Genomic DNA, 24,655 nt, shown 5'->3' with positions numbered 1-24,655 from the left:
ATGCTGGTTGTTCTCGTCGGTTTTGGAGGCGCGGATGTATGTGTGTATGAGGCGTCTAGTGGCCGTCCTCTAGTGATGTGCGTATCGATACTGGTATCGATATATCGATCGATTGTCTGAGTATCGCTTGAGTATCGATACTTTAAGAAAAAATTGATACTTTTTAATATGCTTCCGTTTCCGGTTTACGACCATTTCCGGTTCCGTTTATGGTACTTCCGTGTCCGGTTTAACGGCATTTCCGGTTCCGTTTCCGGTTTGGTTATGTTTCCGGTTCCGTCAGGTAGTCAGTTAGTCAGGTTATTTTGGGGGGGGCATTGCCCCCTCCCTCCCCCCCGCCCTGATATATCCCATCATGCATAGTGGGATTTACATTTCCTTTGTTTCCAAGGCTCATTTATAAATATAAATATGTTTATTTTATATTTTTACAGAGATGTGATGTGCGGTAGGATCCAGTGTCAGGGGGGTGCAGAGCGCCCCCTCCTGGGGACCCATGCAGAGGTGACCAGGGCTCATTTTGGGATCAATCACAGTGATCTGGTCTGCAGAGGGATCTATTTCCATCTGGGGGACGATGTGTCCGACCCAGCAACCGTTGCCCAGGGAACCGCCTGCGGTCCGGGAAAGGTCAGAGTTAAACACACACTGAAATGTGGAGTGCTAATTTAAGTTGATTTGACAGGGACAATAAAAAAAGAAATATAACCGGTGCTAGAGTTCTCAAATTCTGCCTGAACCCGACCATACCCGACCCGGAACGACGCGTTTGGGCCGAGTTCAGGCCGAAAACATTGTTGAGTTTCTAGTTATAAAACTCGCTTTGAATTGTTTTGTTTTGTTTTTGTTTTTTTAGGGGGGGGGGCTTTTTATGCCTTTTATTTAGAGAGGAATAGTGAAAGCAGGCTGACTGGAAATGGGGAGAGAGATGGGGGGTGACACACAGCAAAGGTCGTCGGGAACGGGAGTCGAACCCGCGACACGCTGTCATGCTGGCACTGCGGCCTAGGGTGCCTGGTTACGCTACGGCCCAGGCCAATTGTTTTTGTTTTAACCATGTACAGCACCTTGGTTAGCTTGGGCTGTTGTAAACGTGCTATATAAATACAGTTTGATTTGATTTGGTTTATTTAGGGTTTCTAGCCAAGGCTAATTTGCGACCCCTGTTCCTGGTTAGGCCTTTCTATGAAAATATCTGTAAAAAAGAAATACTCCAATTACAATGAGCACAAGCAAGAAGCTCTGATCTAAACAAATGCAAAAGCAAAAACATTCCCAAATTATAGTCATAAAATCTACGCAGTGAATACATTGCATCCCTGCCTCCAACCATCTAGTTCAATACAAAATACATATGGTTGCTGTCAGGTGGAAACCTTGCATGTCCAAAACTGTTACACTTTCAGGAAATGAACAAAAATAAATAACAGATGTTCCAATGGATCCAATGCAGTTATTATTTAGTCACAAGCTCTTGTTAATATGTTGTATTGGATCAATATGCATAACCAATGTCATATAAATACAGTACATGATTGTTTTCAGGCCTGTGTGAACCAGATGTGTCAGGATGTTTCTGTGTTTGGTGTTGAAGAATGTCGCAACAAGTGTAACGGACATGGAGTGAGTTCTACTGTCTACTCCTATATGATGATGATAATAATAATGATAACAATAATAATAACAATAACAATAACAATAACAATAATAATACTAATAATAACTATATTACGTGTGTAACAGTAATAATAATAATAACAACTATATATTACAGGTGTGTAATAATATAATAATAATAATAATAATAATAACTATATATTACAGGTGTGTAATAATATAATAATAATAATAATAATAATAATAATAATAACTATATATTACAGGTGTGTAACAGTAATACACAGTGTCATTGTGATGTGGGCTGGGCTCCTCCAGACTGTGTGTATGCTGGCCATGGAGGCAGTGTGGACAGTGGACCTGCTAGAGCAACCAGAGGTATGACCTTTCAACTTTAAACTATGACCCCTAACACCTAACCCTCCAAACTGTGTGTATGTTGGCCATAAAATGGCAGTTGCCACACCCTACTGTTTGTATCCAAAATTGTATGCATCTTTTCTCCACCACAGAATACAAAAAGTACATAGATTAATTGCCCTCTGTGTATAAATCCATGCCGTAGCCTACGCTGCATCTCCAGTAAAGCTTCATTATACTAAATTGAGTGCAAGCTTGTAGGTGCGTGACAATGTGCGCAACGCATATATCAGGGCATGCCGATTCCGAACCTGGCCGTGCGCACACATGTCCACTCACCAAGCCCAATCGCACAGACACAACGAGTGGTCTGTCTTTTCATGACATTCATTTTAATTTTTTTTGTTTTGTTTTATGACCTCAATTACATCCAAAATAACTGAACTTTGAACATTCAGTGGATTTTCTGTGGTCTGGGGTTTTCTGAATAATTAGGCTAAACAAAGTGCCCCTGGACTTTGATGTTACAGTCCATTAATCCCGCCCCCTCTCCTCCCCATTTTTATTAATAAATAAATGAATTGATATTGAAAACAGTAGCCTGATGTGTTGTTGTTTAGTCTTTCAATTAATTATTTCATTAAGTTCACTCTGTGCATTATTGTTTGTTTGCGGTCAGTGCATACAGTAGAATCAACATAACCATTTCCTCGATACTAAATTAATTTACTATGGCTGCTTTGAAGCATGGACTGGCGCACACATAATGAGTATTAATCTGAAGAGTGTATTGAGCAGACAGACAGACAGACAGACAGACAACACTTTGGATCTCATTGAGCCTTTATAGCAACAACACATAACGTACTGGCTTGACTGTGACTGACTGTGTGTGTGTGTGTGTGTGTGTGTGTGTGTGTGTGTGTGTGTGTGTGTGTGTGTGTGTGTGTGTAGAATCAGGTGCGGTACACATTGCGTTGCTGGTGATCTTCCTCTTCATTGTGCCAGTCATCCTCCTCTTCCTCATCCTGCGTTTCCCTCGATGTCGTCATCGTCTGCTGTGTCTGAGAGACCCCGCCCCTTTTGATAAGACAGGACGCCATCACAACCGGTAACTGTGTGTGTGTGTGTGTGTGTGTGTGTGTGTGTGTGTGTGTGTGTGTGTGTGTGTGTGTGTGTGTGTGTGTGTGTGTGTGTGTGTGTGTGTGTGTGTGTGTGTGTGTGTGTGCGTGCGTGCGTGCGTGCGTGCGTGCGTGCGTGCGTGCGTGCGTGCGTGTGCGTGTGTTTCTGTGTGTGTGTGTCTGTCTCTCTGTCTGTCATGTATTTCTATGGTAAATGCCTTCTGAAGCGGACTTGAGCCACCGAGCGAGCCGCTATGCTGAACGTTGCGAAGTACCCTTCAGCCGATCTTAACCACTTAATCCATTTATATGTTGGCTATTCAAAAATAGCAGATATACCAGGGACCCCCTGGAACTCCCCCAAGGACCCCTGGGGGTCCCCGGACCCCAATTTGAGAACCAATCATCTAAATCACTGTTACAGACCCTTAAAGCTCATTCACATCAATGTTTTCTTACCCACAATGCAGTGTGTCACATTTTGAGAACAGAGAGCTGGTGTTTGTTTCCCTCCAGCGAGTTGTCAGGTACTGGTCAATGTGGAATACTGTAGTACTGTGACGTAGAGCCAAGTACTCTATGTAGTAAGATAGCGTGCTAATTAGCATGGAACATATAGTACAATAGCGTTCTAATTAGCATGTAGTATGTGATTTCTTGCAAATGGCAACCCTGTTGTATGTAGGGTTAAACCTTGTAGTCTGTGACAAATTGTAGATGCCTTTTCAAAGTCTTCTAGTGTTATAAGATGTCAGACTTTAGTCTTTTTAGAAGAAGGCCGATGCACACTTCAAATGGTTGGTGACAGGTGCGTAGGACAAAACGTGCATATGTTCAGAAGGGGATCTCTGATAATGACATCAAAGAAATTGACCTGCACACTGTCTGGAACTTTTTTTTTGCAATTTCCAGACAGACATCAAAGAAGCGGGTCCGTTTCTTTGATGTCATTATCAGAGATCCCCTTCTGAGACTTTAGTCTTTTAAAAGTATTTTCCAAATGGTTTCAAAGTCTTGTAGTGTATGGTAGTTATTATTGTCTTTACCAGGCCGTGGCAGGAGAGGGGAACCCCATGACGTATGACTCAAAAACAAGATGGGCCACTGTGTGAATTACTTAACCAGCTTTAACACATTCCATGCCAGAGGTTAATCTCATAATGTACTCACCAGTGCCAACGTTTTATTGTTGTTTTTTTCACGTCGCCATAGACCTCGTTAAAATCCTCAAGATCAGTCATTAAAGTGTTTGTAAACACATCCGCGATGTGTCTGTGTCGAGCAGTGAAATCCATTTGATAAACACGGTCGCCATCTTGTAGTTAGAACGGTTTATGTTAAACAGTGATCAGCGAGGAGAAAAATTACAAAGAGAAAATGGTTTCAGTTTCGTCATTAGAACGGAGGCCGACGGGATCGGCAAAACCGGATCCCGGATAATTCCGTTTCCGGTGGTGCTACAATGAAATGTGCCGTATCGAAAATTGAAAAAAGTGCAATGTGAACTTTTTTTCGAAAAAAAGAAAAAAACACCACTTCGCGTAGGTCTACGCGACTGGCACGTGGCGGCTTTAAATAGGTTCGCGTAGCTCTACGCGATTGGCAGTCAATGTGTTAATTTACTGTTACTCAGTGGTAATAACTTCAGCTTGGAGATGCTTCACAGGTTCTCCCCTGTATTTATAATATGAAGTATTGAGTATCATGTGAAATAGAGTATTTGTAATATTTGCAGGGGCGCTAATCCGATTCTACCCCTGGAAATCATTATTGTCTCCGCCAGAAGACTATGGGTGCGTTCGGAAATTACGCACCGGAGCACACTCGCCTATTAGTTTGTATTAGCCAGTGCGCTCACTGCCGCTCAGTGCTGTATTTTCGAACGCACCCTCCGTTTTCGTTCTTGTCCTTCCGTGTGTCCACCAAGCTAACATTGGTCAAGCTTCACGTGACACGTGACAATAAAAGGGTGTGCTTTGATTGGCTAGCAAGACGCATGACGAAATAGAAACCATTAAATAGGTGTGTCACTTCACAAGATCATTTATATCTTTAGAAGTGAGGTAAGACAGGATTAATCAGGAACAGTACTGGCGGATACTTGTGCTCCGAGGAGCACATTTTCTAGTTTTTTCTGTTTTATTAATTAATTGCCCTCAAAATATTAAGTCGGGTGTTTTGCTGGATGTCACAGACCACCGCCATAGCTGAATGCATGCATTATGTACATACCACTATCGCCTGGCTATGGTATTACAAGGAAGCCTTTGCACCACCACGCTACCGCTAGGGGTTGCCAGGCTCCTCCACCCCTTGTCACTGTCTGTGGAGTTTGCAGTATTGTCAAGTCTGCCAGGTTGCTTGTTTCTCTCGCACAACGCCCATAACCTGGCAACACTGGTTGCCAGTTTATCGCTTAAAGGGGAATACCACTCATTTTCAACATTGAACTATGTCTTTAACACACTCCAATCCAAACCAATCCACTTTATTTATAGAGTAAAAAACAACACAATAAAACAGGACAACATTTGACACAATGCCTGGAGGAAAACAGCAGCTTCTCAATCTGAATTTTCAAATAGGCGGCTGCAGTTATGAAAAAAAAGCACTTAACCCAAAACAAATTGCAACAAAACGTTTTTCAACTGTTTCTTACAGTATTAGGTGTCCTTAATAACATACTAAAAGTTTACCAAAGTTTGAGTACTGGAAAGGTGTTATTTTCAAGATGGCGTCCAAGATGGCCAAAACATCTTTAAAATAACCTAACTCCTTCATTATTTATCCTAGACAATTACTTTTTGTGTCTTACCCTATGTTTTGGGGGCCTAGAAATCCACTGGAATTGTCCAAATTGCAGAGATACAATTAGATAATTGTGAAATCCAATATTTTGTTTGTGACTCTATTAAAACCCTCTGAAATGGTCACTCGTTTCAAGTTAACTAAACTAATTATGCAATAAACTAGTTATATATTTTTTTACTGGAACAAGATATCCTTAAAACACAAGTCACAATTTTCAATTTTGTCATTCAGAAGGTGCATGGCAGAGAAAGAGAATATTGTCAGTTGATATAGTATTGCAAGCAATATAGAAAGGTTTTGGATAGCTCTGTGGATCAAATGTGAATCAAAGTGTCATCTTGTAGACACAAGATTTTGAAAAACAATAAATAGATTTTTGAAGAACTTTTTAACACATTAGGAAGGCAATCAGTGTGAGTGAGTAAAGAGGGGTGGGGGTGGCTACGGAGGTTAGTGAAAAGCTTTCAAAACCCATGTCTCTACTGGGGGCCTAGACAGAGGGGAGTATGCGGGGTAGGGTTGTGTGAGGAGGTAAAAGAGGGTCTGGTGTAGAGTTTAGAGGGCCTAGGGTTCCCCTCAGGTGGAGTGGGAGTATGGGGAGTGGGGGGTCACTGGATTGCTCCCTGGGCACTTGGAGCACAGAAGAGCAAAGTTATAGGAGCCAAGGAGACCCTGACCTTCTCCTCTCCCCCATGTCCGAGGTGCAAAACCTCCAACAGTTGGCTCAGACATGTTAAAGCTATAGTGGGGCACTTGGGAGCTCAGGACGAGTGCTCATAGGCAGTTAAAGAGAATGGGGCTTGTCGGCCCCTGTGGTGGTAGTTCTAAGACCTCCACGTTGTACATCGCAATTCCAATATTCAAGTGTCCATCATCAAGTCCTCCACTCCCGCCTTAGCCCTGCCTCCGAGGGAGGAGGTGAGGAGGCAAGGAGCGTAATTTTTAAGTGACAGCAATTATGACACACAACAGTTGGATTGCTGGACTATTTCGGAGCTCGGAGGGTTGTCATGTGGAGGAGGAGAAATTATACGCCACCACGCATTTCAACAAAGACAGTTCCGCAAACGATACATGAAAGATATACTTGTATCTTGCCATATTTCACTCCAAGTGGCTTAGGGAGCCTGCACTCACCTGGTTCTCAGCAACTCCAAAAGCAAATTAGCATTTGGGATGCAAACAAGTCACACTGGAGGACGGAGTGAGGAGGAGGCAGAAATTAAGCTTATGTGTTAGGCTGAGAGGAGTGTCCCTACAGTATGTCGCCTGGCTCACTGGATAGTCCCACTGGTCCCAAGTGGACATCCATGCTGGCTCCTATGCCCGAGATGGGCACTCGTGAGTGGCCATAGTTTGTGAGGAGGGACCCCCCATAGTGGTGGTTGCTTTGTGGAGCTCACAACATTCTGTGAGAAACATGGGATTATATTTTGTATGCATTCAAATGCAACGTGTTTCAATAATAAAATAGGTATTCTTAAATGATCTTACCTGTCAAGTATCCTTTGCGGTTGGTGCTACCTTTGAACCAGAAGGCCACGTCAACTACAAGGTCCTCCACATCAAATTTGGATACCTGCAATGAACCAGACCATAAACATTATGTTAAAGCATGCATGATGCAATAAGAGTTACAACTGGCTCATGTTTTAACAAAAGGGAAGAGGCTGGGAACACAGGTATAATTGAAGGTAAGGTGTTGATTGAAATATTAAATAAAAAGGAATCTACAAACAACAAAAAGAACAGTCAATGTACCATAGATGAGCATCTGTGTAAGCAGTGTGACAAACATACAGAAACAACCTGGAGAGAGAGTATTATTAAGCCACTCACCTCCAAAAAACCCAGCCCAGCCTTTTTAGCCATGTTGTGCACCACATGACATGGGCAACCATGAATGTAGATACTGGGGTTTTCCTTTAGGATTCTGGAGGCAATGGAGTTGTGAGCTCCCGTGTTGACTGCAGCATTGTCAATGGAGAGAGCAACACAGTTCTGCCATGGAATCTCTTGTTCTTGCAAGGTGGCATTCATCTTGGCAAAGATCACTTCAGCTGTCCCACACCGTGGCCCTCTTGTAGTACACATTCCAAGGAAACGGTGCGCTATTTTATCTCCATCAAAGATCCGTACAGTCAAGGGGTTCATCTTCTCTCGTCCTGCAATGACAGCATGTAAGACCACTTAACACTCTCACAGTTAAGTATGCCAGAGAGATTATCGTGTAGGACAGGGGTCTTCAACAGGGGGTCCGGGACCCCTAGGGGGTCCTCAGAGTTGCTACAGGGCGTCCGCCAAATCTCTCTGTGATAGGATCATTGTTTTTTAAATTAACCACTTGAACCCTAGCATCCCTATTCTAAGGACAACTTTAGCCGAAAATAGCCGATCTACAAGCTCACAACGCCTCGCGCTGCGAGGCGTTGTGAGCTTGTAGATCGTCTATGTACAGCAAAGAGGGGAAAAAAGAGCAGACCAAGTACAGAGTGAAAGTTTACTAGTATTGACGGTTTACGTCGTTAAATGTCTGAAAATACACATTAACATGAATCCAACATCTATGAAAAGCTTTAATCTGCAAGACAATTTTATGTAATATATAGTGGGGGTCCCTGCTTCATCTCTCTCTCAGCTAGGGGGTCCTTGGCCTGAAAAGGTTGAAGACCCCTGGTGTAGGAGAAAAACATTCAATATTTCAGCTTGGGAAATACCTGTGTCATTGGAACCATCTGTTGTGAGGGTGTATGGTCCTTCCTTCGTTTTCACCACCAACTCCTTCAGGAAATGTGGTGCCAATGCCCCATTGATGATGCTTGTTGTTTTAGTCCTGGCACACCTACAGTTTACAATTTAGGCATTTAGCAGACACTCTTATCCAGAGCGACTTTCAATAAGCAAGGTAATTGCATACATAGAATGCAGAGAGACAGTGTAGTCAGTCAAACAATATACTATCAAAACACACCTGTATTCTTGGGCTGTCTTTAAACCTTTCCTTCAGGTGAGGCCCCAGATGGTCAGTTACTTAAAGGCACATTATGGAGAACTAGTGTTGCAGCCATCTTAACTTCTGCCCTCCTTGACTGCAAGACAAAATCATTAGTCATAGGTTAACATTTCAAATGACAGCCCTTACATTTGCTTGAATATACATGGCACACATACTGTATAGCTTACCTTGGCCTCTTGATCGCTCATCCCCCCGACAGAGGGAACAGGCACTGAAAAGCGGTCAATTGTAGCGGTGGACTGAAGTGCCCGTTGCTTGTCCAGGTGACTCTTTGCATTCAAATGGCGCTGAATATCTGCTTTACCCTGATGACACCATGAGTTTTCCACACGACATACAGAGCACCAGTAGTGCGTGTTCAGGCTTCCTTTCGTTATGAAGGGCCATGTTTTGGTCCACTCGTCCTTAAAGCTGCATCTGTAGGTAAAGTGAGCAAGATGGCGCCGCCCAGGGCTGCTATGGCAATGACGTGTGTTGTGTTCTGTCTGTTAAGTTTGTTACGTTTTGTTTACGTGTCCTGTGAACCTTCTTACACTAAAGAAGAGTTGCTGCACATTGGGTCTTCTACCCCACTGGACATTTTACCGACATTACTCACCCGCTCCACGGACATATTGGATATTCTGGTGAGGGGGACAGCGTTCTTTACCGCTGCAGTGCGTTGGACCAGAAGACAACGGGGGAAGAGAGGAGGTTGTTTGGTTCGCCTACGGCGGAGAGGATCGCGTCCACCACTACCAGGTATATTCCTTGGCAACGTGAACTCCCTACCAAATAAAATGGATGAACTCCGGCTGCTAGTTTCGAAGGACAATGACTTCCAATCCACGGCTGTTTTCGCGTTTGTGGAGACGCATTTGAAGCCGATAGTCCCAGACGGGGCTGTACAGCTAGAGGGTTTCTCCGCGTTTCGTGCTGACAGAGACTTCGAGGCGGTAGGGAAGTCGCGTGGAGGTGGATTAATGTTCTTTGTAAATAATCGCTGGTGTTCCGACGTGACAGTGTTGCAACAATACTGTTCTATTGACATTGAGTCTCTCTTCATACTCTGTCGCCCATTCTATTCCCCCCGTGAGTTTAATGCGTTCATCCTCGTGTGTGTTTACATTCCACCAGATGCTGACCTCACCACAGCAGTAGACACACTGACAGAACAGCTGTCGGGGGTGGAGCGCAAATACCCGGACAGTTTGGCTGTGGTGCTTGGGGACTTTAACCAGGCTCATCTTAGCCGGGCTCTCCCCAAATACAGACAGCAAGTAACATGCGCTACCAGGGACACGAACATTCTTGATCACTGTTATTGCACTATTCGGCAGGCATACCATTCTGTCCCCCGGGCTGCGCTGGGCAAAGGAGATCACCATCTCATCCATCTGATCCCTCGCTACAGGCAGAGATTAAAAATATCAAAACCTGTAGTGAGGAGTTTCAGAGTGTGGTCCAGTGTGGCAAAGGAGAGACTCTGTGCCTGGCTGGAGAATGCTGGCTGTGACCAGGACCTTGTTGAGTGGGCGGGGCCTGAGGCTGGAAACAATCTGGATGAATACACTGACACTGTGACATCATTCATCAGCCTCGGTGAGGAAGTGTGCGTTCCTCTCCGCTTCAGGAAGATCTATAACAACGACAAGCCCTGGTTTTCAGCCCATCTCAGGAGGCTGAGGTCAGAAAAGGAGGTGGCCGGGCGCAGCGGTGACGTGGCTTTGTTCAGGCAAGCCAAGTACAGGTTTGCCAAAGCAGTGAGGGAGGCGAAACATCGCTTTTCAGAGAAGCTGCAGCAGCAGCTCTCTGAGGGGAACTCCTCCTCGGTCTGGAAAGGCCTCAAGACCATCACAAACTATAAGCCAAAGTCGCCACAAGCGTCCGACAATCTCCCCCTGGCGAACGAGCTCAATGAGTTCTATTGCAGATTTGAGAGAGAGGTTCCCTCCCGCCCTCTCCCTACACCCCCCCAGCCACAACCACTACCCCCGTACCCTAGTGGGACCCCTCCTTCCCCCCCTCACCCCCTCTTTCTGTCACGGAGAGAGAGGTGAAACTGCTGCTCGAGAGCCAGAATCCCCGGAAGGCGCCCGGCCCGGATTCTGTCTCCCCCTCCGTCCTGAAGTACTGCGCTGACCAGCTCGCCCCGGTGTTCACCAACATCTTCAACGCCTCACTGGAGCTGTGTCATGTCCCAGCATGCTTCAAGGCCTCAACCATCATCCCCGTCCCCAAGAAGGCCAAGGTCACAGGCCTTAATGACTACAGACCCGTCGCCCTGACCTCTGTGGTCATGAAGGTACTGGAGCGCCTTGTCCGGGCTCATCTGAAGCGCATCACCGATCCTGTGCTGGACCCGCTGCAGTTCGCGTATAGAGCAAATCGTTCCACGGAGGACGCCGTGAACATGGCTCTGCATTACGCCCTACACCATCTGGACACCGCCGGCAACTATGCCAGGATCCTGTTTGTCGACTTCAGTTCGGCCTTCAACACTATCCAACCATCTATCCTGGAGCACCAGCTGTCCCTGCTGCAAGTGCCTGCCTCCACCTGCAGGTGGATTACAGATTTTCTTACCAACAGGTCTCAGCGTGTGAAGCTGGGGAAGAGCATTTCCAGCTCCAGGTCCACCAGCACCGGTTCCCCGCAGGGCTGTGTCCTGTCCCCTCTACTGTTCTCCCTGTACACCAACAGCTGTGTTTCCCTCCACCCGTCGGTCAAGCTCCTCAAGTTCGCCGACGACACCACCTTGGTGGGCCTGATCTCCAAGGAGGACGAGTCGGCCTACAGGAGGGAGATCGAGCGGCTGCGCAGGTGGTGCAGCAGCAACAATCTGGAGCTAAATGCCCAAAAGACAGTGGAGATGGTGGTGGATTTCCGGAAGAAAGCAGCCCCTCCCCCTCCCATCATGCTGGGAGGCACTCTGGTGAACTCTGTGGAGTCCTTTAAGTTCCTGGGCATTACCATCTCCCAGGACCTGAAGTGGGAACTGAACATCATGGCCCTCCTGAAAAAGGCACAGCAGAGACTGTTCTTCCTCCGGCAACTGAGGAAGTACAGACTGTCAAGGGCTATGATGATCCGTTTTTACTCGGCCATCATTGAGTCCATCCTCACCCACTCCATCATCACCTGGTTCCCCGCTGCAGCTGCAAAAGATCTCGTCAAGCTGCAGCGGGTGATTTGTTCAGCAGAGAGGGTGATCGGCCGTCCCCTGCCCTCCCTCAAGTCCCTGCACGACTCCAGGGCACTGAGGAGGGCAAGAAAGATCATGGCTGACCCCTCCCACCCTGGCCACGGCCTCCTCACCCTGCTCCCCTCTGGAAGAAGGATGCGGTTGCTGAAGGCTACCACAGCACGCCACAGACTCAGCTTCTTCCCCTCAGCTGCCAGGCTGCTCAATGAGTCTGGCTTCCCTCCTCCCCCGCCCCCAAGGGCCACTGAAACCTGACACTGGCAATGCACATTGCACTACTGAACACTATGGCACTTTATATTATCTATTTCTTGCACGATGTTGTTGGTGTTGTTGGTATTTATGTTATATATGTGAAAAAAGATTGCAACACAATCATGCATTGTCAAAGCAAATTCCTATGTGTATTACACAATGGCAAATAAAGGAATCTGAATCTGAATCTGAATCTGAAAGAAAATGTATTTGTGGAGCACCTTCCAAAGAGGCAGTGACAGTCACTGCTGTTCTGGATGTTCTTCTGTATGTAAGAAAAAGCCTCATCAGTAGCAACAACAGTGCAGCACAATAGAAAAAGTGCAAAATAATGCATAACCATTACAGTCAGGTACCATATCATGCCTGCTGAATCTGAATGTATTGTCACTTCTGAATCGGAATCAGAATTTATTGTTACTGACTGTTGGTCATCTGGCTGTTCTGTCTGTTGCTGTTACAGATGTCGCTGATCTGACAGTTCATCTGGATGTAAGAAGAAGCCACATGAATAATTTCTATAGTAGCAGCAGCAAACATCAGTACAACACATACCTTGAAAGAAAGAAAAGGTTGCAAATAAGACTTAATCACCACATTATACAGATACTGTACCTTCTGTCTGAGGGCCTATTTTCTTGGGTTGTGGTTGATCTTTAGAAAAGTAAAAAAAATTATCAATTACAACATGATAGGAATTAGTTACACACACACACACACACACACACACACACACACACACACACACACACACACACACACACACACACACACACATCTAATCATCAGCCTTTGTACAACCTTTGTACAGTTTATTGTATTTCACAGCTAATTAGAACACATGGCTTGTCTGAACCTTAATCACCTCTTTAAGTTCAACAAAATAAATAGTCTGAAAAGATTGTATTTTATAAATAGCCTATGTATGCCACGAAGGCAGTTGGCAGTTGCAGCACAAATGAATAATGTCACATTTACAACAGCTAGTGAGTTTTAAAGTTTCCACTTCAATGAAAAAAAAATCAAATTTGGTGTAGATTAGAACAAATGAGGCTATTTTGTCTGCAACATCATCATGGTGAGTTGGCAACGGACACGACGGCTATCGCCAGCAAGAATAAACTTTCAATTCCAACATGCAGTGTTACTCTACTGTTCAGGTAATCTTGGTGAATTCTAAACTATTGCAGTGGTAGTTCAAGTAATGCTTTTGCTGATACTCACCAGTTGAGCCTGTAGTCTCTCAGTCTGTGTCAGAGATTGTCTTCCTCTTCCATGCCATTTTCGAGCGTTAATGTTTTTGTACTATCGACCAGCGAACAGAATTGTTGTGGTCACTCCACTCTCCTTTTGAAAAAATCGGTCAGATTGACCGCTTGCACACACGAGTGTTAAGGAAAGGCTATACATTAACTATTGCAATGGCACGGGCTGGCCGTAACTACAGATGTGCCACTTCAAAACTTCACACGTTACTGTTCTTTCCCTGAAAGTCCCCTGAAAATGCATTTTTTTCCCTCCCTTTTCTGCCCTTAAAATGCACTGTTTTGCCCCTGAAAAGAAGTTGTCACTACACACCCCCGTTTTTCCCTTCAACAGACATCCATATACATGAGAACAAAAGAATGTGTGTTTAAGAAGGTGTCAGACTCATTATGAGGCGAAAGGTGATTTGACCAGTTGCTCAAATTAATTAGCATCATAAAAGCAGTGATCATCAAAATAATTCAGCATTTTAAATGCCCTTCTTTGTCCCTCTTATTGCCCTGGGAATCCCCTGAAAATTTACTGTCTTGGCGATGGCAGGACATGTGAAGTTTTGAAGTGGCACATCTGTAGATATTCCTCATTCGGTGTTCTTTCCATTTTTAGTATTTATGTATCCATAATCTATTCATGTCTGCCAAACTTCCCTCAATAACCCCTGAAAAATAATCATTGTTGTTGTAGTAGTAGCGTAGCAAGGGGCTTGCACTCTTTAAGGACAAGAAACAAATAACTTAGTTTTTGAAACTGCAAAACCAGAGTTCTCTCACGCTTTAAAAACAACACACAGTCAGAGGCAACGTTCTACATGATGTCATCGCCAGCAGCGTTGCCAGATTTTGCGAGAGAAACGAGCAACCAGGTGTATGAAAACAAGCCCAAATGTGCAAATATAAGCAGACTGCTTTGGCAGCACTGCCAAATCATGTTCTGGGAACGGACCAAACCGTGGGGGGAATAAATCCTTCAAAAAGCATCGTGTTTATGTGGGAATTATTTATAAATCATATTAAATAAGTATTGTTTCATTCTTATTTATTCATTTATTATTCAAAATAACTCCTAAATAACTCAAATAACTCATGGGGTGGACCAATCTGACGTTTGCAGGTGACAGGTCCCCTTCGTCTCCCCGGGATTGCCACGCCTGAATATTTGTATTGAGTATCATGTGTAGTCAAGTATTTGTAATACGTATTTGTAATATTTCTCCAGGACTCCAGTGCTGGAGCGAGTCGACAGTCGAAACGGAGATCAGGTTCGACCGCTGCGCTACCAGTGGAATGGACAGGGTGATATCCCCATGACAACTACTGTAAACAAGGTACACACACACACATAGAAAGGAATACACACACACACACACACACACACACACACACACACACACACACACACACACAAGATTGTGGGTCCTGTACATAGACTGTATAAAAAGAATGGACTAAGCCAAACCTCTGGTTTCTACAGACCGAAAATGAAGCCGATTGTTCAGGAATTTGAAATCCGCCATCTTTAATATATGCCAAAAAGCAACCGGGAATAGGAACCGGAAATCAATCCCTAAAGAATGCAATTGTTTGGGTAGCTTGTCAATCGAGAGCGGGGAAGGGGAATGAATGCTATTGGTTGTGTAGCTTGTCAATCAAATCATCCCGCCCCTCCTAGAGCATAGCCTACTTTATCGTCAATCATCGTCATATCATGATGATTGAAAGGAGACTTTAAACTAGCGACTGGAAGCATATAGTATTTACAATGTTTATTAAGGTAAGAAAATCAAGTCTAAAGTTAATCAAAAACCTATCCACTTGCATTGAGAGAATATTCTTTCAGCGAACAGCGAAACTACAGGCCATTCATATGAACTGTCTCTTCCGTATTAGACTCGATGTAAAACTCTGAAGCTGGCCCCTTGGTCCTGTACCCAAAATGTTGGGACGTTGTGGGAAATGTAAATAAAACAAAATGCTATAATTTTCTAATCCTTTTTTTTTTACTTTTTAAATTGAAAACAGTACTAAGACATACCTTATTATATCAACTTAATTCATCTTTGAAACATTATGCTTAGTCAGAATTTGATTCCAGCTACACCTTTCAAACAGGGGCAGGGGCATCATAAAATACTACTCAAAGGAAAGTCTGGGACCCGCCACAGTGGTGTTCAATAAGAACTTAAAGGGATAGTTAACCCCCAAAATGACTTTTTTTCTATCGATTAGTCACCCCATGGAGATTCATGGATATTTTTTTGTTTTTGTCGCATTCCTAAGCCAATAATTTGATGCCGACAGCGGTTCCGATAGGAGACACTAAGAGTCTCCTTTGTGTCTCCTACCGGAACCACTGCCTACCGGTCCGCTGGTCACCAAATTATTGGCCTAGGAATGCGACAAAAAATGAAGCATAGCGTTAGTTCATGCAGGACACGGAAGTCTTGCACGCCAAAGCTGTAATCAGCTGTCAATCAGCTGATGTTGAACAGTTTTCTATTCCCCATTCACAGCGCTGCTGGTCATTACATCATGCATTCATACTCCAATCACAACTCACGCATTAGCAAGGGGTTCCTTTAAATACGGCTTTGTATTCACTAGGTCTTTCTTGGTTGCTGACCAATGCATTCTGCTAGCTCCTCCTCCACCCCAGCCTCCACCTTTTGATTAGAGTCTGGCATAGGCTCAAATACTTTTGATTATCATGTATATCTGCTAATTCAAACTAATATGTCAATGTACTGCTTATTGTTGACATTGTATCCCTATGGGGGATTTGCTTAGCATTCCCTGAATATATGCTTAGCAGGCTGCTTCGACAAAATTCAGGGAATATCTCCCAAGAGCGGAGCTTTAACGGAAAGCTTAACTGTATTCCAGTTGTTGCAATAAATGGTTAAATCTACTTTGACGTGAGTGTTTCTGATTGAACAAAAAAATATCTCCATGGGGTGACTGATCAATAGGATTGTTTATTCTTTTTTCTGTGAACTACCTCTTTAACCGAGATGTCAACCCGTGTGATTAAGGAGTGTGGATCTAAAGATGAAACAATTAAGTGGTATTTGGGCTGTAAGGCCAAAATGTGGTTAGTATAGATAGAGGGTGCTAAACTCTCTGTCTAGCTGGTTGATAGTCTTGAGTCTTGTCGTGGAGATTCAGGGAAAGGCTGAACGCATCTGCCCTCATTTTTGGGCAGGATTTCCTCTTTTGTCAATAAACGTGCTCTCAAGACTCTAGCTGAAGCCCTCATTCAGTGCCATTTTGATTATGCTTGCACCTCTTGGTTCTCCAGCATATGTCATTAAAAACTAAGCTTCAGACCTCCCAAAACAAACTGATACGACTACTTCTCAGCCTTAAACTCATGACTCACCTAATTCCAACACACTTTACTAGTTTGGGATGGCTCAGGGTAGAAGACAGGGTTAAGCAAATATCAATGGGATTGGTATTTAACATACAGTACTCAGAGGGACAGTGCTCTCAATACCCTCATAGCTGTCTAACTACTTCTCCAAAGTGAGTGGCATCCACAGCCACTACACTAGAAGGAGCGACCATGATCTGGTACCACCCACATTTAGAACAAACATGGGACAATAGGCTCTATGCACAGCAGCCATATTATCACTTCCTTCACAGGTGTTACCAATGATACTAATGAAGGCTCTGTCCCATTTAGTCTAGCACAGTGGTTTCCACGACCCCCATAACTCTAAGGGTCCATTTGGTTCCATTTGTACACTCTCAGAGTTATACACCTGTAAGGGGCCATTTGGAAGCCCATGAGGGTCCCTGGACCCCAACTGTAGATATGCACAATATCGGCACCCTGACTCAGTTTGACCAGAATGGAACAGAGCCTTCATTAGTATCATTGGTAACACCTGTGAATGTCTTCATAATATGGCTGCTGTGAATAGAGCCTTTACTCATTCTACTACTCTGCCACCACAATGTGGAATGCCCTGCCCCTGACACCATCCACCATCCTTTCAAAACGGGAGACCACAAGGGGAGGTAAATGTAATGTCCCAGCTCCTTTGTACATAGACCTATATAGTGTTTGTATTTGTTGATGTATTATCGTGTACATGTTTATACTATGTTGATGAATTGAATACAATGGACCACAATGGAAACAAGTCCCCATGACCTTTGAGAGAGAGAGACAGAGAGAGAGAGAGAGAGAAAGAGAGAGAGAGAGAGAGAGAGAGAGATGCTGTTTAATGTTACAACTTACCAGCTTAGTTTATAGAAACAGACTGGAATTAGACTGTACCTGTATTCTATGTACATTATGTAAGGAGAGTGACATTATGTTCGCAACTGATGTATTGGTCCCACCGATATATCGGGCATTTTGGGGCTTTTTTTGACAACATCGCCCTCCAGTGGTGTGCACAGACATTTTGATGGGCAGGTGCTGAAGTGAAAACAAAGGGCACCTTGTGCGGCGCGTGGAACCGCCGGCTGCCTTAGTAGTACAGGCACATCTTGTACGTCGTAAACAATTCAATACTACATGAATAAGTAGGCTACTACTATTCTTATGTACCTGTATTCAAGATTGAAATACCTCCTTGAACTGATCATTATGCATTATTAGTGGTGTCAGTCAGTGGACTCATCCACTGTCATAGCTTTATCATCAGCAGCAGCCAATATTTCAGTTCTACTGGCTGGTGGAATCAGATTGTGGGGTGCATGATTTTACCTGTCAATTCCTCTTTTTGTTTGGCTCCAGTTCAAATGTGGTCACTGCCTCTTCACCAGAGCTATGCCTCTTGGCATAATGGGATGAATGCATATTGTTCATATAGCCTACCTTTCTTTTACTGACAAACTTTGAACATTAGAGGGTAGATAAATGTGCCAAGCTAACAACTCAAGTCACACATTTTCTCTTTCATATTCCTAACGATAAATATTTTCTCCTATTAACTAAAATGAAGTTATTATTTGTTCTAACAGTAACTAGTATTAAGTTATTATTTCATATTCCTAACAATAACTAACATTAACCACTTGAACCCCAGCATCCATATTCTAGGTGGAACATTAGCAAACACGTTGCGAGCTTGTAGATCGGCTGTTTTTGGCTAAGCGGTTTGGTGTAGACGGAAAAGGACAGTCCAAGTACAGAGCCAACCCAGGTCCAATTCACTATGTCTAGAGGGTTCAATTGGTCAAAGGCATAGTGTGTAACAAGTTGCATACTATGCCTTTAAGTTCACTTGATTGACACGTTGAACCAAGCCCCCAGAACCGAGAGGGACAAGTGAAGCGCTTTGGACATGGTGGCCGATTCTGGTACTACAGCTTACTATAGCTGGAGCCTAGCTGTAGTTTACAACCCTCGTAGACGTATTTACGATTCTGACGTCTTCAATCTACGAGAGTTGTAGGGTGCACGTCCCATGCAGGGGAGCACTTTCTGCACTTTACCCCGCAGACACTCCAAACATGTACAAATTGAAAATAAAAGGTATTGTATTGCGCACTGCTTCTTCTTTTGTTTAAAATGAGTTTGAACTGCGCAACAGCGATTTGGCGGTCGGGAGGTGTATTGATACATTGTGTGTTCAATGCGCAATACACCTCCCGACCGCCAAATCGCTAATGCGCAGTTCAAACTCATTTAAAACAAAAGAAGAACAGTGAAGATTCCGACACAAGCTGGATTAAAAGACTTCTTTATTGAAAGATATACCTCTACGGGGATCACTACTACCCCGCCGAGGTCGTTAACATTTGGGGCTTTGCGGTAAGCACCTTTTATTTTCAATTTGTACATGTTTGGAGTGTCTGCGGGGTAAAGTGCAGAAAGTGCTCCCCTGCATGGGACGTGCACCCTACAACTCTCGTAGATTGAAGACATCAGAATCGTAAATACGTCTACGAGGGTTGTAAACTACAGCTAGCTGGAGCCAGTCGAATAGCCTCGACTCGCGAGCTTGCGCACAGGGTTGAGCACGGAAGTGACACTAATTTGCACGTAAGACGACGCACAGAGGCCCCAGATAGGTCCCGCCCGTCCAACTTCCCAAAACCCGAAAGAAGGGGTAAAACGGGGGTATGCGATGGGTGAGCAAATCCATACAAGTGGATGGGAGGGGATTTTGCAGTTACCTCTCTAGTATGTAACTCTATGCGTTCAACTCACCTTGTTTATCACATGTATCCTGTGCATGTGCCTTCATTGGCTGTCAACTTGCTTCTGCTTCCTGTTTTTCCTCCAATTAGGTTCATGGCAGGCCTGCTCCTCCTACTAAGCCACTACCCCCTGACCCTGACTTTAAAAAGCCTCAGGTAACCATGACAACTAAGAGGTCATGGAGCATGCTGTGTGTGTGTGTGTGTGTGTGTGTGTGTGTGTGTGTGTGTGTGTGTGTGTGTGTGTGTGTGTGTGTGTGTGTGTGTGTGTGTGTGTGTGTGTGTGTGTGTGTGTGTGTGTGTGTGTGTGTGTGTGTGTGTGTGTGTGTGTTATTGTGTGTGTGTGTTTGTGTGTTATTGTGTGACCGTATTTTTATTACAGCTTACTAACAACTGTACCTGCAACAATATAAGTTTACATTGTGTGCGTGCGTGTCATGTCGTAGCATTTAGTGAGTGCTTCTCAAACTTTTTCATATAAAGAATACAGTTTTAGCCACAAGCTCTGACTTGATGAGCCTCTCAAACTGTTTCATGACCAGGGAAGTAAGAGCCACAGGTCTGAAATCGTTGAGCATTTTAGGATTGCTGCTCTTGGCTACGGGTACAACAGTGGACCGTTTCCAAAGGAAGGGTACTATTTGCTAGCTAAGAGATAGTTTAAAAATAGAATTAAAAATGGGACCTAATTGTTCAGCGTAGGTATTTAATAAGCGACCACCGATGGGTACACTTTGATAGTTTTCTCAGGGATAACAATATTCTCACAATACAAAGACCAGCTAGTAACCACATCCGTCAGTTCATTGATGTCGGCAGAGGACTCAGAGAACATGTCCCAGTCTGTGTCCTCAAGGAGGCCCCGGAGGGTCTCACAGGCGTTGTTATCATTCCAGTTCTTAATGCGGATGCTCTGCACTTTACCACGTTTTAGAGCAGTGCGGTGAACAGGGAAAAGGTGCACACAGTTATGATCGGAGGCCCCCAGGGGCGGGAGGGGTACAGATTTGTATGCGTCTTTGACATTACCAAAACATATGTCTAAGGTTTTATTGGACCTAGTCGGATGTATTGATGGAAGTCTCTGAGAGTATTTTTCAAGGACACATGGTTCATGTCGCCAAGAATGAGATTTGGTACGTCAGGGGAGATTAGTTGTAGTTTCTGTACAACCCTGAGAATTTGCTCACAGGCACTAGCCTCATTAGCTTTTGGATGTATATAAATGACTGTAAAAAATATCTGTGGGAACTCCCTCGGCAGATACGCTGGCCGCAGAGAGACAGAGAGCAACTCAACGTCAGGGGTACACAAACTCTCCCTAACAATGACAGATTTAACACTGCACCAACGCTCATTAACATACAAACATACCCCCCCCCCCCCCCCCACCAGTTGACTTGCCCGTAACTGAGGCGTCTCGGTCCAGACGAAAGGGTGTCCCAAAGCCATCGATCTTCAGATCGGTGGCCAAGTCACGTTCGGATAGCCAAGATTCCGTGAAGGCTAGAATGCAAGAATTCCTGAAGTCGTGGTTGCAGCGGACTTGAGCCTGCAATTCATCTGATTTATTCCGGAGGGACTGCGCGTTGGAGAGGATGATGGAAGGTAGCGGAATGCGGGAAAGGGCCTGTATCTTCCTCAGGCGAGTGCCTCCTCTTCTCCCACGCTTTCTGACCCGTTTTCCCGTCCAACGGGCTCCGGAAGGGTCGCAGGGTGTCAGTAATTCCACAGGATTTGGCCGAATCTGGTCCGCGGGTGGCTCCTGAATGTTGCTCACCGATCTGTCAGTCAGCCCCCGCCCCGTCCCGCGCCCCTCCTCCTCCCCAATGTGTAGCATTGAGAGCCCTGACGTCACAACATTTGGAGTGACGCCCACTGCACTCTGGTTGGTTGGGGAAATGAAACACTTCCTATGCCCGGAACATCAACTGGTTGGTCCAGGCTTTTATTTTTTAGCAAAAATAAAAAATAAAAGCCTGGAGATCGAGGCTAGCCTTCGTCTGATTTGATGACTAGCTCATTGAATGAGCTGAACTTGAAACGAGCTATTAAACACTTGAAACACAAACGATTAATAGTGACTGGGTGCCTTTAGCACCACGGTTCTCAAAGTGGGGTCCGCGACGTATAGCCAGGGGGTCCGCAAAATAATTCACAGATTGTTTTATTTTTTATTATTTTTTTATAAATTATATACATTTTTTTAATGATTTATCATAAGAATCGTGTCTATCTACGGGGTCATTTTTGCCAAGTTGTGCAATAAACATATTTTTGTGGTGTACATTATGTTTCTCCCATGTTTGCTTTGGGCCAATAGCTGATGTGATTACTAGACGGCACATCAGTCAATCTGTCGTGACCACTCACAGTCGCCGCAGCAAAAAATAACAACAAAAACATTCAGAACACCTGAACCGTTTCTACTGCTGCCTAACTGCTGACTAACAATCGACGAGCATGGATAAATATTTGTGTCCGTCCACATCATCAAGTGATGATCTGCACAATGACAAACACGCTAAAAAGAGAAAATATTATGATAGTTATATCGAGTTGTATGGTTTTATTGAGAACAGCAACGGGAGACCAAAATGCGTCCTGTGTCTCCTGTGTCTAGCAAAGGAGGCCAACCAGCCAGCCAATCTGAAGCGACATCTGCAAACCATGCACAAAGAACATGTTGGCAAAACAAAATAATTCTTCCGTCGAGAGAGCGGGTCATACACACGCCAGAAAACACGGATGGTGACCATTTCCACTGTTTCTGAGAAAGCACAAAGGGTGTCTTATTTGGTCGCTCAACAAATAGCTAAAACTAAAAAGGCACATACTATTGAAGAAGAACTCATACTTTCATCAGCAGTAATGATTAATGAAGTTATGTTTGGGAAATAGTTTGCTAATAAAGTGAAAGCTGTACCTCTCTCAAATAACACTGTCAAGAGGAGGATTGAAGAGCTCTCGGATGCTGGATAGATTGTGTTCCTGTCAGCAATTTTCAATTCAATTGCATGAATCAAAGACATTGCCAATGCTGCTGAGTTGGTTGTTTTGATTCGTTATCCATGGAAAGGGAAGATTTTGGAGGATTTTCTGTTTTGTAAGGAAGTGTCTTGGATGCTTTCATGACTGAAGCAGGACTGAGCTGGGAAAACTGTGTTGCCGTTTGTATGGATGGTGCTGCAGCGATGACGGGCTGAAAGAGTGGTGTTATTGCACGGATAAAGGCTGTTAACCTGAAGGTTATTGCTACACACTGTATGCTTCACAGGCAGGTGCTTGCACCCAAAGATATGGAACCAGACCTTCACTCTGTTTTGAACAAAGTTGTGACTGCAGTTCATTTTATAAAGTCAAGGGCACTGTCATGTATTGGTTATCCAGGTCACATGACCAGGAACAGATATGAGGGTAACTTCATCCGACTATTACAGCAGCGGTAACAGTCAGAAATCCTAAAACAGCATTTCAGGGCTCTATTCAGCACAATCAGCTGCCTAGATCATGTTGATGTTGGCATCAGTGGCCCACTACCACCAACAAAAGGCGGCGATGAACGTTTCAGTAGACTGTCTGCACTGAGCAAGTGGCTTTCAACTACGTGCACCAACAAATCTGAACACTTTATTGACAATTTACATTTTGGGGGGGATAGAAGACACCTTTTTTCAGATGGGTTTCAGCTGAACAAACTGGGCACAAAACTGTTCATGTCAAACGTTTTCTACACTCTTCGCGTGCCTCCACAAACCTCTGCCAAGGCCAGGGATTAGATTCACCCCCCAAATCAAACGCCAGGCCCCACAAACACCAACCTTGCTCTGCCCACCACCCACCCCCCCTCCACGACGCCACCGAAAGAACCCCCTGATGGCCTCCCAGCTGACATGTCTAGAGAATACATTTGATAAGTGATGTACGCAGCGTCCAATATGCCATAACATGTATTGGCCCAATGTTCTTTCAGATAGCCTTGTAACAAGCAAGGTTTACAATATTCCCACTGTTATTTCAAATAGAGTTATCTCAAATAGATTTTCCAGGACAGGGAGTGTTTTGAAAAAAACACTCTGCTAAGTATTTTAAATGTTACTGTGCTATTTTACATTTTTTTCCTAATAGAATATTCAATAAATATTCAAAGACCTTTTTCTCCAAATCCTATCATTGGAGCGGACGGAAGTGATGTATTTTGGGCTGACGTCACATCCGCCCATTCCCTTCTAAAGGGTCCTAGGATCATTCCTAAAGTTGCGTTAGAGCGCCCCTTCTGAGAAAAATAATAATAATAATAATAAATATATATATATATATATATATATATATATATATATATATACAGCATATATATATATTCTCGTTTATGGCACTCGACGGGTGTATTTGCAATCACGAAGAATCTCGTGTTTGGCACTCAATGTGTTAGCATACCACGTTGTGTTGCTAGTGGCTATTAACACATTCCCTGCCAGGTATTAATTAATTCCTTATGTACAGTAGCTTCTGCGAGGGATTTTTACCTTATATTGACGATCTCTCCAGAGCCATGGGAGCCGTGATGTGCGCGTGCATGTGAACAAAGCATGTCTGGTGGATGGGGGAGGGTCTGATCTCTCCACCAGAGAAAAAAATGGGCCAATAAGTTTATTATTTCAAAATGTAAGCACCTTTTTATTAGGACTAATAGGAATGTTCATTTTCTGAAGTCTTGCTGCTGTTAATTTTATGAAAACCATCAAGATCAGTTACTTGAAAAGTGTGCTGTCCGGTTTTGTACAAATTGAATATTAACTTACGTTAGTAACATTAACATACGACTGTGTTGCCAGGTAGTGGCTATTAACATGAATCAAACTGAAAT

General features: G+C 44.1%; 1 protein-coding gene across 4 annotated transcripts in view; it reads left to right on the top strand.

Annotated features, from left to right (window-relative positions):
- The window catches only part of adam15 (ADAM metallopeptidase domain 15), a 104,908-nt gene that overhangs the window by 63,972 nt on the left and 16,281 nt on the right, over nucleotides 1-24,655 (top strand). For 2 of the 4 annotated variants that reach the window (XM_084053199.1, XM_084053200.1), the window contains 6 exons: nucleotides 435-630; nucleotides 1,546-1,623; nucleotides 1,884-1,995; nucleotides 2,932-3,088; nucleotides 14,846-14,954; nucleotides 19,879-19,944. In XM_084053199.1, coding sequence (XP_083909325.1) covers nucleotides 435-630; nucleotides 1,546-1,623; nucleotides 1,884-1,995; nucleotides 2,932-3,088; nucleotides 14,846-14,954; nucleotides 19,879-19,944 — 718 coding nt within the window. Of the gene's footprint in view, nucleotides 1-434; nucleotides 631-1,545; nucleotides 1,624-1,883; nucleotides 1,996-2,931; nucleotides 3,095-14,845; nucleotides 14,955-19,878; nucleotides 19,945-24,655 lie in introns of those variants that run through there. The other 2 variants (XM_084053201.1, XM_084053202.1) reach the window with 2 other exon arrangements.

This window comes from Gymnoscopelus microlampas (genome assembly GCF_963454915.1).
Source record: "Gymnoscopelus microlampas genome assembly, chromosome: 3".
Taxonomy (NCBI): domain Eukaryota; kingdom Metazoa; phylum Chordata; class Actinopteri; order Myctophiformes; family Myctophidae; genus Gymnoscopelus; species Gymnoscopelus microlampas.
Note: the sequence above shows the minus strand (reverse complement) of the source record. Positions and strands in the feature narration are given on the sequence as shown.